Raw genomic sequence first — 16,014 nt, forward strand, 5'->3', positions numbered from 1 at the left:
GTTTGCATATCATTGTACTGTGCATATAGATTGGTATCTCTGTTTTTTGAAGTCTTGGAGTTTAAATCTGACCGTTAGTCTCGCTTGCTTTGAGGTTACGAACCATTTTAAATTGGTTCAGGAATTAAATAATCAAATAGTATTTACTTTCAAAAAATAAGACTAATAAATGAAACTAAAGTTCCGGACTTAATCAAAATAAATTAATTTTTTAAATGATTTATCAAAATAAATCACTCCCAAGCTTAAGTATCAAAAACTGTTTATTTAAGCCATTGTTTAAAATATTTTAATAAAAATGCTAATAAGTTTAGTATTTTACTTAAGAAAATATTGATCTATAATTTTTAAGTAAAATACTTAACAGTCAAATGTTTTTACTTAATGCTACAGTAATTAATATACTCTAGTATATAGTGATAGATTTTAGTAAAATAATAAATTATTTTGGTCAACAAGTCTCGCTACTCTGCAAGCTTTGTACTGTACGGGTCCCGACAAATCTAACGGGTGTAAACCCGTTCCCCGTTGATTTTATTCGTCCCAACTCCAAAAAGTGACTTCCAAGTTCCAACCGCCTATCCGCGGGGTCCGCCGTCTGCGTCTCTAAAATAGAAGGAAGAGGATAGAGGCCATAATCCATGACAATGGCGATTTGTCTCGACAGAGCGAATCTAAAAGAAGCTAAAATTAGATTATAGAATAAAACCTCATGAATCATGGGAGTGCAGGGTCTCTGGGAACTCCTCGCCCCCGTCGGTCGTCGCGTCTCCGTCGAAACCCTAGCCGGGAAGAAGCTCGCCATCGGTACCGCCATCCTCCTTCTCCTCCTCTTCCTTCCTCTCTTCTCTATCCTTTTTATTTTTATTTTTTATATCTCATAAACTTTGACTTGGATGTTAGACGCGAGCATATGGATGGTTCAGTTCATGAAGGCGATGCGAGACGAGAAGGGGGAGATGGTCCGCAATGCCCACCTCCTCGGCTTCTTCCGCCGCATCTGCAAGCTCCTCTTCCTACGCACCAAACCCGTGTTCGTCTTCGACGGCGCCACCCCTGCCCTCAAGCGCCGAACCCTCGCCTCCCGCCGCCGCCACCGCGACGCCGCCCGCGCCAAGATCCGCAAGACTGCCGAGAAGCTCCTCCTCAACCATGTCTGCCATCTACTTCCATCTATAAAATCACATGTCAAAAATTCGAAATTTCTGCGGATTATTCGTTGATACTCTTTTGAATGTTTTCTTGGACTTTAAATTTCGTGGCAGCTCAAGGCGAAGAAACTTGAAGAATTGGCGGAGGAAATTAAGAATAGCAGGATAAAGAACGATGCAAAAGGTAAGGAGGTCGAAGGCAAGGGGCGTGATGATAGCCAAGGTAGTGGAGCTGCCAACCAGGAAAGCCTGGATGAGCTGTGAGTGCTTGACCGGAATCCCTCTTATCCTCTTATTTAGTGACCTTAGTCTTTTTCCGTGAGTGTTTGATATGGTTAAGTTGTGTTTAGCCTAGCTGCGTCGCTTGCTGCAGAGGAAGAAACGGAATTATCTGGCAGAGAAATGGCCTCTTCTGCAGGTGCTGCTTTTGTGGAAGAAGGGGATGATGATGATGAGAATGAAGAGATGATTTTGGTGAGTTTGTTTTGCATTTTAATTCTTACTTATTTATTGTTTGAGCAAGTTTGCCCTCACAAAACATGAAGCTCAATTGATTGAAAAGTAAAAAAAATTCTGAATGCAGTGTCATCTCGCAGAAACATTCCTCATTTTTTCTGCTTCTTATTGTATCTAGTTGTTGGAGTTTTATGTACTTTTGATGGCAAATTTTTGATGGCAAATTAGTTGTTTACTTGTCTAAAGTCATAATGAGTAAATTTAACCAGCTCTGAGACCATGCTTTTCACATGCTTCTTCTGTCAATCAGTTTCAGGATATTCTCATAACTTCCAACAATTATCACCTTTTCTCATTTTCTAATTCAACTCGAACTAAGCATTGGAAGAAGTTTCTCAGTGGGAGATTATCAGAAGGGTAAGAAGAAATGATCAAATGCATGTATCTAGCTCAAATTTGAATTTGGATGTCAATTGTTATTGATTTAAATTTTCTTCTTAGTTCAAATTTGTGATACAACAGAGTGAATATTAATAGTTATACTCTTGAATAAATAATAAAAAAACTACACTCAAGATATCAGGCTATTACAAGAGGTAAGATATGTTGGTTGGTTCATGATGTATTTAAGAATTTGTAATTGATTAGTGTTCTTTGCATAATCACCTGACTTGTTCTTTACTATATGGTGGCATGGTGCACCGCTACATTTGATAGAGCTTTTATTTTTATGGTTACTGGTATAATTACATGATATACTATTAGTAATCATCATCTCAACTTATTTTTGTTGGCCAATATATATATATATATATATGTACTTTTCATGTCTAAAGACAATGGTGCTTTTCTTGCTGCAGCCAGTAACAACCCAGAATATAGATCCAACAGTGTTAGCTTCTCTGCCTCCATCGATGCAATTGGATCTTCTTGTTCAGGTAGAGAATGTTTGCCGAATTTTCAGTTATTGTCTGTTGCTATTTGATTCGATTTGCTCTTTATCTTTACTTCAATATTTTTTAAGGAATTTCTTAATTTTTTTCCTTTTTCAATTCAGATGAGGGAGAGAGTCATGGCTGAAAACAGGCATAAGTATCAGAAAATTAAGAAGGTATGAGTTACTGCATTATTTTATCTTCATTAATGGCATACAATTTTAGGTGATACTTTTGGCACTTATTTACAACATTGCAGATCCAATTAGAATTATCTGATGTCTTTTTTGATGAATATGATGAAGCTCCTAGTGCAGATCCTTCTACTTGTATTTATAAACTAGTTTGTCTATTACTACTCTGAAAACTAAATTGATGACATTGTATAATCATTAATTTTTTTTAAAATAAAAGGCCAATACATCTATTGGATGCTCTTTGGTGTCTAGTTATAAACTTAGAGTACTGCATCTGAGTATTGTCATTTTCTAAAAAAATCTACCAGAACTTTTTGTGAAAATATAGTTCATTGTCATTCCTAATAGTTACTAAAGTACCAAAACTTTTTGTTGCTGTTTATTAAATATCACTGAGAAATTTATTTGGTCACCCTTATAGATGTCATCAAGTAGTTTGCAGAACAACTTTTACTAAGTCAAGATATTTTGAAATGTTGATTACTATGAGAGATAGTTGAGGAGCAGAGATATCCATTTAGAATCTTTGTACTAAGTGAATTTCTCCATTTCTCAGGCTCCTGCAAGATTTTCTGAGCTACAAATACAGTCATATCTTAAAACTGTTGCTTTCCGTCGAGAGATAGATGAGGTGCAGAGATGTGCTGCTGGAAGGGGTTTAGGGGGTGTCCAAACTTCAAAAATTGCTTCTGAAGCTAATAGAGAGTTCATTTATTCATCATCATTTACTGGCGATAAACAGTACGTATTACTAGTTTATTATTTTTTGTTGCAAATGCTTGAGAAATGATATCACCTTCTAATATTATTTTGGCAATGACTTGAACTTTTGTGCATGTCATTTCGGTATTCATTTAATTACTTTGTAAAATGGTTTGGGAATTTTTACTTGTCCATGACTAAATTTTGTGTATCCTTGTTGGCATTTTTATCTAAATGAAAATTTTAATTAAGTTTATTTGCTTCTTTAAATCAGGATGCTGACGACACAAGTTGCTAATGATGGAGATGTAGATTGTGATGCAACTAAGAAGCAAAGCTCTTCAAATTTGTTGAAGCACAATCTAGGTAGTAACTTTATATCTGGTAAAGAGGGTCCTGCTAGTGAACTTATAAGAGATTTTGGATCTGATGTTGAGACATACCATGATGAGAGCGGACATGTTCGAGTAAGCAGAGTAAGAGCTTTAGGGATTCGTATGACTCGCGATATACAACGAAATTTAGACTTCATGAAAGAGTATGAACAGCAGGAAAGTCAGGGAGATATCTCCATGGTTCCAGGACCTAATAGCAGTATAGAAGGTCTTGATCTCCCCGAAGGTCCTTCTGAAAGTAATGACCCTCCGAGTGCTTTTAAAATTAATGAAGATTATACTGAAACCATTAGCAAAATCCATCGGGCTTCAGTACTGGAAGATGGAAATAGTTTAAATGAGTTCTCTTCTTCTGGAAACAAGGATACCATAGAAATATCTTTCTTAGAAGATCAAATTGAGGTAAAAGATACAGATGACCAGCTATTTCTTCATTTAGTTTCTGGAACTCCAACATCAAACTTATTTTCTGAGGGTGTTCATTTGGATTTGGATAGCAGTAAGGAGTCTGATGATTTTGAATGCTTATGGGAGGAAGGTTTGGTTGAGGAAGAAAATGGAACTGCAATGGATTGCCAAAAGGAATCCCAATCATCTTCCGCAGAAAAGAACAGATACAAAGATGGAGTGGGCTGGGAGGAAGGTGTTTGCGATTTTACTGAAGTTGGTTCTCATTGTCAAAGTGCACCTGAAAAAGTGTCAAAAGGATTGCTGGAGGAAGAAGCTCTTCTACAGGAAGCGATAAGGAGAAGTTTAGAGGATCTTGATGGAAGGATGTCTGAAAGTATGAGGTCAGAATATATAAATTTAGAGAAATGTCACAATGATCAAAGCTCTTTAGTGTTTGATTCGAGTGATTTAAAACATACAGAGAGCAGAGGCAAGACATGTATTCCTTCAGAGACTAATACTATGACAAGTATGCCATTTAATATAGTGGATGGTATTGTACAACAAACTAATTCCAGTAGGCAGGATCTTCTCCATGCCATTGAGTTAGCTGTTCCTGGTGGACAGAATGATCAGCAGGTGTCTCAACTGGCTAGTTCTGATAGACAAGGTGTTCTTTGTGCTGCTGGTTCTCCTAGGGAGCGTTTTTCCTCATCAAACATATCTGATGCTGACTTAACTGCAGAGCTATCTATTGTAAATGAAGGGAGAGTTCACAAGAGTATTGTGACATTAGATGCAAATAAAGAGACACCTCCAGTATCTATTGATGGTGAACTAAGTGAGGAACAGCAACTATCTGTTACTACTAGAGATGCTGGAAATAATTCTAGTTTGAGAATACTTACAGAGAATAATATTTGTTCCAATTTTAAGTTGAGTTCTGAAATTAAAAGTAATGCAGCTGAACATACTATAGTTAATGCCCATAGTGACCAAATTTCTGAACAAAGTGAGCCCTTTCAAAGAAGATATGTTGACAACTATCAGCAAAAGGACATTGTGAAGGGCAATTTTGTGGTTAACCTCGATATGCAGAAAGAAAAGTTGATCAAGCATGATAGTGGTCCTTCTAGTCCTACCATAGGAAAAACAACGGAACACATAGATGATCACAATGGAGTGTTGGAAGATACATTGGAGAAGGAAATCTCACTTCTCAGGAAAGAACAGCTGGATCTTGGAGATGAACAGAGAAAGCTAGAGCGCAATGCAGATTCTGTCAGCAGTGAGATGTTTGCGGAATGTCAGGTCCTGCCCAGCACTTTATAAGAATTTTCTGGAACCTACTTTAGTATTTCAACCTTTTACGGCAATACAGAGAAAATTCATTCTAGAAGATTATTCCATAATACTTTATATGTTGTTGTTCTGAGGAAGTTCAGTAATTGTTCTTCTTATGATCTTGCCAATTTAGTGTCAGGGAGTTTAGTGTCAGGGTGAGGGTTCAAAAAAAATTCTTTTCCAAAGGATCAATATTTTTGGAAAATGTTTGCTCATGAACAATCCTGGTTGACAGGCTAGAGCATGTGAAAAAACCATGCACAGTACATTGTGTTTATTCCAATCTCTTTAAAATATGTTTTTTCTGTTTTTCTTTTTCATTCTTGATTGAAAATGATAACGATGGGTTATATTCTTATATGTTCTTAATGTTTTAACTATAATCAGCATAAAAAACTATCATAAGGGGTGTTTGACAACTGATCTGCATTATTTATTTTGATTAACTGGATCAAAAATTTCTGCTCATCTTAATAACATACATAAATATATCCATAAGATGCTGGCTTGCCATAGGATGCTAAGTTTAATAAAGCCTTGACCAACATTGCCTTTGACACATTGCAGGAGTTGCTTCAAATGTTTGGCTTGCCATATATAATTGCACCTATGGAAGCAGAAGCTCAGTGTGCATACATGGAAATGAAAAACCTTGTTGATGGTGTTGTTACTGATGATTCTGATGTCCTCTTATTTGGAGCTCGGAATGTTTACAAGAATATATTTGATGATCGAAAATATGTTGAAACATACTTCATGAAGGTTTGCACATATAGTCATAAGTATTGGGTTAAACTGTTTAGTTTTAAAAAGCTGCTTCAGTTTGAATCTAGTAACACCAAAAAGCAATATCTCTGTGCAAAATTATAGTTATAATTGGGATAAGTCCTGCAACATCTTCCATATTTTAGATTCATTTTCCTTCTGAATTGCTCAGACAGAATATTGACACCCTAGAGTGGATTGTGACTTTCTATGAATTTGTTTTCATTGTATCAGGACATTGAGAGTGAACTTGGGTTAACTAGAGAAAAGTTAATTCGCATGGCATTGCTTTTGGGGAGCGATTATACAGAAGGAATCAGGTAAATCCTGTTTACACTTCAGTGGATTATATAATGTGATACTGTAAAACTGGCCTGGTAAATGCAGGTCCATGCAAAATCTAGGCTGCAGAGATGTTAATTGATGCAAAAATTATATCTATCTCCTCTATAATAATGGTATTATAGAGAAATTTATTTTGAATTGCAACAATGATAGGGACTGCTTGTAACTCCAAGTGATTTCAAGCATCTTCAATACCTTTGTATATGGATGCTTGAAATCTAGATGAATTTTGTTCCAAAGTTAGATGTGATAATTTCGCTGACTAAGTGAATTTAAGATATTTAAGATACATTAGCATGAATAGTGATTAAACCTTATTATTTGCAATAATGAAGTTGGACTCATTTGTCCATGATGAAAGTTTTCAGCGTTCGCACTTTCTGAATATTGTAGGAACTTATAAAGAGATATTAACAAAACTTTTAAGAATTAGAAAACTTTTAGGAGTAAAGAGGATCTATCTATATTACAAATTATGTAATTATGATGTAATGTGTTGAGCATCTTATACATAGGATTCAATGCATGGATGGTCATGTCGACTGGCATGAGGGGTGCCGGTGGCGTACCGGCATATGGCACGAGGGGTGCCGCACGGCACCCCTCTTAATAGTTCCGCCGCTTGTCATCGACCTCGTCGTCAAGCTATTCGTTACTAATCGTCGTTGCCGACGTCAATATATATATATATATATATATATATATATATATATATATATCGATTTATCTCTCTCTCTCTCCTCTCTCTCCTCCTCCCTCAATCTAGGGCACCCGACGCGCTCGGGCGATGGCAATGGCGAAGGCGAAGGTGAGTATATCTTTTTTTTCCTCTCTTATGGCACGGCCGGTGGTCGGCACTGTCCGTGCTTGTGGCACGGCTGATGGTCGACACTGTCCGTGCTTGTGGCACGACCATCGTTGATTTAATGTATACAATTCAATTGTTAATAAAGGAAGTGTTACACAATTAACCCTTAAAACTCAAATACTAGGAAAGAGATGAAAAGAGGGTAGATAAAAGTGAGAAAAAAAATTTTGAATTCATGTACAATTTCTTAGTGTATTTCTTCTTCTTCCCCTTTTTTTTGCTCATGAGTGTTTAGTGTTTCTGGCACACTATTCCTTCCAAGATAGATTGTCCTAAGGTTTCGAAACTCGGTATCAGGATTGAGATTGGCTATTAGAAAAAAAATCGATATGTATTAGTTGCTTATATCGGATTGGACTATTTTTAATTATGTAAAATTATAAATATTATTTAACATGTAGCTTTTAAAAAAAAAATTCATTAAAAATAACATAGAATAAGAATATAAAAATTAGTCACACATGAAGTCTAAAAACTAAAGAGAAAACTCACTCAAAATTGTAATCAGTTTTGACTTGAATTTGACAAATTTATATACTCGTAAATTTTTACCGTAGAATAATAGTTAAAAGAGAGATCTATTTTCACTTAAAAAGTGGGTGGGAAAGAGCGAAATGAGAAATGAGAAAAAAGAATTCACTCGAGTTCACTAAAGTGTGGAGTAGTTAGAGGGGCTCATCAGATCGGCCACTGAATGAGCTCGGTGAAATGTGAGGGTGAGAGAAAGCATGTGTGAGAGATAAAGGATAAAAACTAAAAATTTAAAAAGAAAGCAGTTTAGGACATCAATTACTAATGTCTTCTAGGTTAGATATATTTTAGATACGACCTAAATCTTTAAAAAATTTAGTTTCAGTTGATACGACCAAGTTTCAACTGATTCGGACGATCCAGCTCAGCATCGGCCGATTTTTGGATCCATGGATTGTCCTACTTCAGCAATGTCCAACTACCCATAATTAAGTGAGATGTTTTTTATCTTGTTTATTGAATCAACCAATTAATAGTAAAGGAAATACTTCCAAGTGAAACACAAAATGCTTATCTGCTTATTTTTTTTCTTTTTAATAAATAGAAATAGGACATCCCTTATATATAAGTAGTTAAGTACTTAGTACTGAAAAAACTATGTCTATGGTACAATGTAGATGCATTTTGCATTTTGGCCTGGTCTCTTGGTTTCCACTGTCACTCACAAATTGTGCCATTTATATTTCTTTATATTTGTCGATTAAATGATTTTTCTTGATCTCTTGAGTACCTCATGTTGCAGTGGAATTGGAATTGTCAATGCCATTGAGGTTGTACATGCTTTTCCCGAGGAAGATGGCCTTCAGAAGTTCAGAGAATGGGTTGAATCTCCAGATCCAACTATATTAGGAAAACTTGATCATCATTCTGGTAGCAATTCAAAGAAAAGATTGTTGAGAAGTTCAAATGAAATGCGAAGTAATATGGAAGGAGCATCTGAAGTAAGCCATGATGATGAACCATCTGTTAGTGGCATCCAAGACATCAAGGAGTCCTTCATGAGTAAGCATGTGAGTATGAAGTATGAACTACTTTGGATTTGTGTCATACAATTTTGATTTTAATGATCTAATGATATTTTCGATTGAATCTCAGAGAAATGTAAGCAAGAACTGGCACATTCCTTCATCATTTCCAAGTGAGTCAGTTATAAGTGCATACATTTTGCCACAAGTTGACGAGTCAACAGAGCTATTTTCTTGGGGAAAGCCAGATTTGGTTTTACTTCAGAAGTGAGTTGATGTAATAATGTAAATGCTTTATATTGTCTGTTTTTCTTTCAACTTCCTTAGATGCTCATCTTGTATTTACCTTTGTTTAGGATATATTTCCATGAGTATGTAATATTTTGACTTCTAGAAGTTTTACTCTTAGTTCTGAGTTATTTTCTCCCATGTTCTCTTCATGATCTTTTATTTATTTTGATTTCCAACTTGCTCTGCATATATTATCAATTTAAGAACTACTAAATACCGAATGCATTCACACATATGTGCCCACATACAGCGGCCACCTTTCAAAACATTTCCTAATGGCGGGTAACATTTCTAGCTTTTTATATATAGTTTATGAACCCTTCCATAGAGCATCAGCTTAATGTAGTTCACATCATTTACTTTATAGTTCCTATTTCTTTAAAAGGTAGTACATGGCCATGCAAGATCTGTTTGCATCTAGTTCTGTTCTTACATAGAAAGATGTGCTTGAATTATCCATATTTTTCTTCATGTGATTGAAAAGTGATGACACCAGTTTTGGATTGCACCTTTCCCATTGTGAGAAGATCAGTTGTAGTTTCATGTAGGGCCAGTTGATTTGTGATTGCAGAACAAAGTTACAAGAAATTAGTAAGGAATGGTATCATGATTGTTATGGTCTTATGTTATAATATTCTAGCATTTGACAACTTTCTAATATATTTGCAGGTTGTGTTGGGAAACATTTGGGTGGAATAAACAGAAGGCTGATGAACTGCTTGTTCCAGTTTTGAAGGAGTATAACAAGCATGAGGTCATCTCTTCTGCAAATCTCTTTCTTTACACTTCCTCTCTGTCATACTAGATTTTTGTTTGATTCTCCATACACAAGCAAGTCGCCTACTCATATTCAAAAGGCACTACTTCTAAAGTCAAAGTTGAGCACTCGGACCATTGATTATCACACTTCAGTTGAGATGTCCACAACATGTGGGCAGGCAACTTTTTTGTTCTTATTTCATGTTTTTATTGACTTTAATTTTTGCTTTTTAGTTTTACATACAATTGCTCTGGAAAGTAAGAAATCTTCAGTGTTCTTATGAAACTTCCACTTCAATTCTTCTCTCATACAGACACAGTTGCGGCTGGAGGCATTTTATACATTCAATGAGAGATTTGCTAAAATCCGTAGCCAGAGGATTAAAAAGGCTGTGAAAGGAATTATAGGAAATTCTTCTGCTGGTTTGGCCGATGACATTATTCAAGATTGTTCTCAATCCAGGAAAAAGAAATGCCTAAGCTCTTCTATACAGGAGAAATGTTCTGATGGAAAAACTGGAAATACAACGAAAGCTACAAAGACAGTGCGAAGAGGGAAGAGGGAGAGCAAAAACATTGAGTCAGATAATGGAGTTGGAGAGTCACTCGGAGGAAATGGCGGAACTGAATTTAATGCTGCCGTAGGAAGAGTCAGTGGAAGGAGAAGAGTACGAAGCAAGGGGCCAGTAAGAGATCAAGGAAAGCCTAACCTTGAAACTGCAACTTCTACTGATCACTTTGAAGATAAAGATGTAGAGGAAAATGACTTCACTGTGACAGAAGCCATGGCAGAATTGCGCAGGGTAAGTTTGACATTTAGGTACTCTTAAAATTATTATTTATGCTTAATATACTTTTTTCATGTAACACTTGGATTTGTTCTACAAGAGCATGCTTTTGTCTGTTAGCTAAAAGATCTGAATCTCTTGCTTGCTTGTGTGCCTAGTTGACAACTCAGACACTCATTTAGCTCATAAATGAGGTCCATGTTATACTGATTCTCATAGGAATGTCTTCTAAATTTTGTACTTAGGTTTAACAAAAAGAGGCCTTTTCTTGCTCTTCTTGACATTATTGCATGTGGAAGTGGACTTAAATGTTAAGTATGATATGCACTATGTAGTAGGAATGTGTCTTGCTGCTTGTTGTGAAGTTATGGTTGTTGCATTGTACTTGATATATGCCTGGCATTCCCATTATAATAATGTCATAAAATCATTTCTCTCATGCCTGCACCACATTGTTATGCTTTAAAATTATCTTATCATCTTTCTGTACTTGCTGATTCTCCAGTCGGTGAGACCGCGGAAGCAGGTCAAATATGCTGAAGTGGATTGGGAAGAAGATTATCCAAATGTTAATTTGAACCAGAAGACCCAAAAAGAACTTCAGCAACCTGCATTGGAGCAGGAGCTGGCTGAGAAAGACAGTAGGGATGGAAGTCAATGCCTTGAGGGAAGCAACTACTTTCACATTGGAGATGGATCTTTTCTAAAAGAGAGTGATTTGCAAGGTCATGAGATTGAGCAAACGACAAGCTCAATCAACGATTTTTCTGTCAAAGCTGATGGGGACGGCTGTAGAGAGGCTTCTGGCCTTGATAATGGCAGAGGAAGCCCACCCATGGAATTTTTAAAAGACTACCATTTTAGTGGAGGTGGATTCTGCACTGATGATGGAGAGGGGCAAGATGGTACAGTTGTCCTGCCACATGCTGGGCCATTTGAAGGTTCGGTTGAACTGATGAAAGAATTACAAAATGTACCAGACAACAATGCAAGTTTGCACCCAGTGAGATCTCCTGGAGGAGATGATCTTATGACAACATCCGAGGTTCTTGATCGACCTAATTCTTCGATTGCAAATACTTACGCATCTCAAGAAGGTTCTACTAAACATGGTTTAAGTGCTATGCCTTCACTAAGACGGAAGAGACGGAAGTCCTGACTGATTTTTGTGATATTTTAAGAGTTTTTGTCATTAAATGTTTGTAAAATCTAGTTCCATCGCCCTTGTAGATTTATCTTTTTTTATGCTGTACATAAACATACATAAAAGATGAAAGGTTGTTCATGTCAAGGTCTTTTACTGACATATTATGCAAATATATTGAGTTGAGCTGTTATATTGTTCTACTGGTTGACGCCATGCTCATGTAATGAAATTTGGATAACTCAATCATGACTGTTTCATAATTACGTTCAAGTCTTAGGTGTTTGTAATAACAAGAACTCGTGTAACTAATAACAAGAACTCGTGTAACTTGTCAACGAAGTTTCCTTGCTATGCCGGTCTATAGCAAATGAAGACAAATATTGCTTCTTTGTCAATTTTGCCAACCCAAACTCGTCAAAATTTGTAACTAGTTTTATTCTTTCGTCTCATTTCAAATCAGCAATTCGTATTAGATCCTTCGGTTGGAAGTGCTCTATGGAGTTCCTTATTCAAAGTTGCACAATGAAAGCTCTGCATTTGTATGAAGAACAACAAAAAAATTTCATGCATGCTATACAAACTTGTATTAATACTATCTATCTTTCTTTAATCAGCTTGAGCTTTTTTCTATTTCTTTTCCTTTTCTTTTTGAGAGAGCTCTTTCAGCTTGAGCTTTTAGATAAGATGTCAAGGAAATACTCTCGAACAAGCTTATTCTTAGGATATATTTTTTTAAGTGTATATCCTTTAAAAAAAAATTCTAAAGTTAATTTTTGTATGTATACCTCTCAAAGCATAAATAGGCAGCTCTTAAATTCTTCAGAAGACCCCACAGTGAAAATTTAAAAACTTAGTGGAGGATTGCAGATCGATGAGCCAATTTTTTGGAGACATAGTCTTCTCTCACACATTTTGAGAAGTGAACAAAGCTACCGACTGGGCAGCGAGAGTCAGTAGACTTCTATTCATTTAGAATGATGAGTCCATACTTTGCTAACATGATCTTGATCACAGCTAGATTGACTAAGTTAAGAGAAGTGAAGATTGCTTGCATAATTGAGACTATTCTCCGCTCCACTTGGTCATCGTAGTAGTTAACTATTTTACCCACCTTGAGATCATCATTAAACAGCCACATCTCTTTGTGGTGATAGTCCATGCCATGTAGATCTTTGACCACAACTAAAAGAGCTTGCTCACCAACCCAACATTAGAAAGCTTTAGCCTCCAAATAATTTATTGTGGTATGTTAAGTTGGTGGCTTAGTTTGGTGGCTCAGTCTAATGTCTTAGGTGTGTTGGCTTAAAAGAGTAGTTCGACGGTACAATAACATATTTATTAGCTAAAGATTTAGTGAGACATAAGTGTTTTTATATTAAAAAAACACTGATCATTTGTCCATCTTAAGTTTAATTTTTAAATATTTTTTAAATATATATATATAATTGCTCCCACATAAAGTTGTGGTAGGAAAAAGGTTTTAACTCTTTGGAATGATATTTTAGCACTCTCATATAAAATTCCAAAGCTTCACCAGAGATTCAAATCTTAAGTTCTGACTCAATGGTAGGAGGTATGTTAAATTAAGCTGGGACAGTTCGGGTCCTTTTCTCTTTAATAATAAAACAAAATGCAAGTTGCTGCATGTTGTTACATCTTTAATAGTATAGTAATTAAGACTTTTATTCTGTAACATGATACCAACCCAGAGTATAAACCTATAAGGGTGAAACTATAATTTGGCATATTTTATATATATATATATATATATATATATATATATTGGTTAAATATGTTATACCACTCAATATTATATATCAAAATCACCTCACCATTGCTATACTTTTATTTTGTATCATGAAGCCATCTTAAACCTTTTTCTTTTGATACATATTTATTTAAAAGAATTGCATGACCATTAAAGTCATTTTATTATCTTTGTAAACTGTATTTAAATTTATAATTTAGTTAAAAGTGCAAGGAAACACAGTGATACCAAATAAAGTTGATAAAGATGACAAAGGCAAAGTGAATTTGGTCAAGTTATAGGGGTATAAATATATTTGAGGTTTTGAACAAACTGGTGCTTTTCTTTTTCACATCTAGTTCAAAACTTAAATTCGAATATATGTGAGTTAAGTTTTTACGAGAAAAATACGAAAAAGAGTAAAATTAAAGATAATTTTATTATTCAAATTAGTAAATTTAAAATTTAAATATCTGAAATGGTCGAATTTAAAAACACTCATTAGATATTAAATTATAGATGACTGAATAAGCTTTTTATGCATATAAAATAATATCGATCGGAGATCAGAGTTTATATGAAAAAATATATATATATAAGTAAAATATGAATAAAACTATTAGCTTATGTTGGTAATACTATTCACCTATGAAATTATGTGCTAATTTACATAGGTACCAACATAAGTAAATTTTAAATCTTAGAAATTGTAGAATTTGAATATACTCATTAAATTTGAAGTTGTAGAGAATTAAATAAGTTTTTAAATATATATAAAATAACGTCGATTAGAAAATATTGAATGAAATATAATTTTATTATTCAAATTGGTAAATTTAAATTTTAAACATCTAACTAGTTGAAGTTAAAAATACTTATTAGATATGAAGTTGTAGAGGATCGAATAATTTTTTCAATATATATAAAATAATATCAATCGAAGTTTATATAAGAAAGATATACATAAAATAATGAATAAATAATATCAATTTCACGTTGGTAATACTATTAACCTATGTAATTCTGTGTTGACTTACATAAGTATCAACATAAGTGAATTTTTAGCCTTCAAAATTGTTGAATTTGAAAATTAGTCAAAGATGAAGTTATAGAAAACTAAATAAGTTTTGCAACTATATAAAATAATGTTGATCGGAGTTTCTATGAGAATGATATAACAAAATGAATAAATACAAGACAAATTTATTATTTAAATTAGTAAATTTAAAATTTAAGCTTTTGATTGGTCGAATTTGAAAATATTAATTACTGATGAGATGTAGAATACTCAATGAATGAGATTTATAAAGCATAATATCAATTGGAGTTAATTAAAAAAAAATATAAGCAAAATAATGAATAAAGCTATTCACTTATGTAAATATGTGTTGACTTATGTAGGTGCCCACATTTTACTGCGAAATGGTCAAATTTAAAAATATTCAATAGAGATGAAGTTGAAGAAGACTGAATAAACTTTTCGACGCATATAAAATAACATCAATCGATGTTCACATAAAATTATAAAAATATATAAGCAACCTAGTAAATAACACTATTTACTTACGTAGGCTATTCACCTACGTAATTATTTATTCACTTTTGTAGGTGCCATAGTAGAAAAGTTGTAGATGACTGAATAAATTTTCTAATATATATAAAATAATATTAATTGGAGTTCATATTAAAATAATCGTAGCGCTATCATAGTAGAGAAATAATTGAAGACTTTAAAAATTACACTGTAAATTTTGTTTTTAATAATAAGGAGGAGAATATGGAGGAGCTAAAAACATCATCATCACGATTCTTTTTTTTTTTTTCTCTCTAAAATAATACATATTTGATGTATGGACGAGGAACATATCTTTATCATTTCTGTATATGATGTTAAATGAAAAGTAGGGCAAGCACAGAACAGTTAAAAAATAGTAAATTAAAATTGCAATGAAAAGATAAAATCAGAGAAAATATAACCTAAATATATATTGGATTTTTAAAGCAAGTCTCCCCTTTTTCTTTTTCCCTCCTCCCTGTGGGTAATTAATTTAGTCCAACCCAGCTGTCTTCCTCCCTCTCCTACCATGTCCCTTCCTTTGATAAACACAATTATTCACTTAAAAGTATAATAATAATAATAATAATAATAATAATAATAATAATAATAATAATAATAATAAAATGAGGGAAGTCTTCCCACCTCCTCCCTATTAACTCTAAACAAACATCAAATCCTTT

The 16,014-nt window shown here is 34.2% G+C and overlaps 1 protein-coding gene across 3 annotated transcripts; it reads left to right on the top strand.

Moving 5' to 3' along the window:
* Positions 1-584: 584 nt before the first annotated feature.
* LOC140764773 (DNA repair protein UVH3) lies at positions 585-12,257 on the top strand. 3 transcript variants are annotated; one of them, XM_073103518.1, is made up of 15 exons: positions 585-807; positions 904-1,154; positions 1,266-1,411; positions 1,502-1,625; positions 2,468-2,545; positions 2,665-2,718; positions 3,296-3,480; positions 3,716-5,537; positions 6,138-6,332; positions 6,570-6,655; positions 8,822-9,089; positions 9,175-9,311; positions 10,005-10,089; positions 10,409-10,897; positions 11,388-12,257. In XM_073103518.1, the coding sequence occupies exons 1-15, from the start codon at positions 720-722 to the stop codon at positions 12,039-12,041; spliced, it is 4,662 nt and encodes a 1,553-aa protein (XP_072959619.1). In that variant the 5' UTR covers positions 585-719; the 3' UTR covers positions 12,042-12,257. The 3 variants fall into 3 exon arrangements, with proteins under 3 accessions (XP_072959619.1, XP_072959620.1, XP_072959621.1); XM_073103519.1 differs by lacking the exons at positions 585-807; positions 904-1,154 and having other exon boundaries at positions 1,272-1,411; positions 1,525-1,625; XM_073103520.1 differs by lacking the exons at positions 585-807; positions 904-1,154; positions 1,266-1,411; positions 1,502-1,625 and adding an exon at positions 1,926-2,024.
* Positions 12,258-16,014: the final 3,757 nt, after the last annotated feature.

The sequence above is a fragment of the Typha angustifolia genome, chromosome 8, assembly GCF_048772165.1.
Source record: "Typha angustifolia cultivar Huaian chromosome 8, ASM4877216v1, whole genome shotgun sequence".
In the NCBI taxonomy this organism is placed as follows: domain Eukaryota; kingdom Viridiplantae; phylum Streptophyta; class Magnoliopsida; order Poales; family Typhaceae; genus Typha; species Typha angustifolia.

Coding starts and splice junctions, on each gene's coding strand:
- LOC140764773 (XM_073103518.1), top strand. CDS start 720: ATGGGAGTGCAGGGTCTCTGGGAACTCCTCGCCCCCGTCGGTCGTCGC. Junction 1,412..1,501: donor CAGGAAAGCCTGGATGAGCT/GTGAGTGCTTGA, acceptor AGTTGTGTTTAG/CCTAGCTGCGTCGCTTGCTG. Junction 6,656..8,821: donor GATTATACAGAAGGAATCAG/GTAAATCCTGTT, acceptor CTCATGTTGCAG/TGGAATTGGAATTGTCAATG.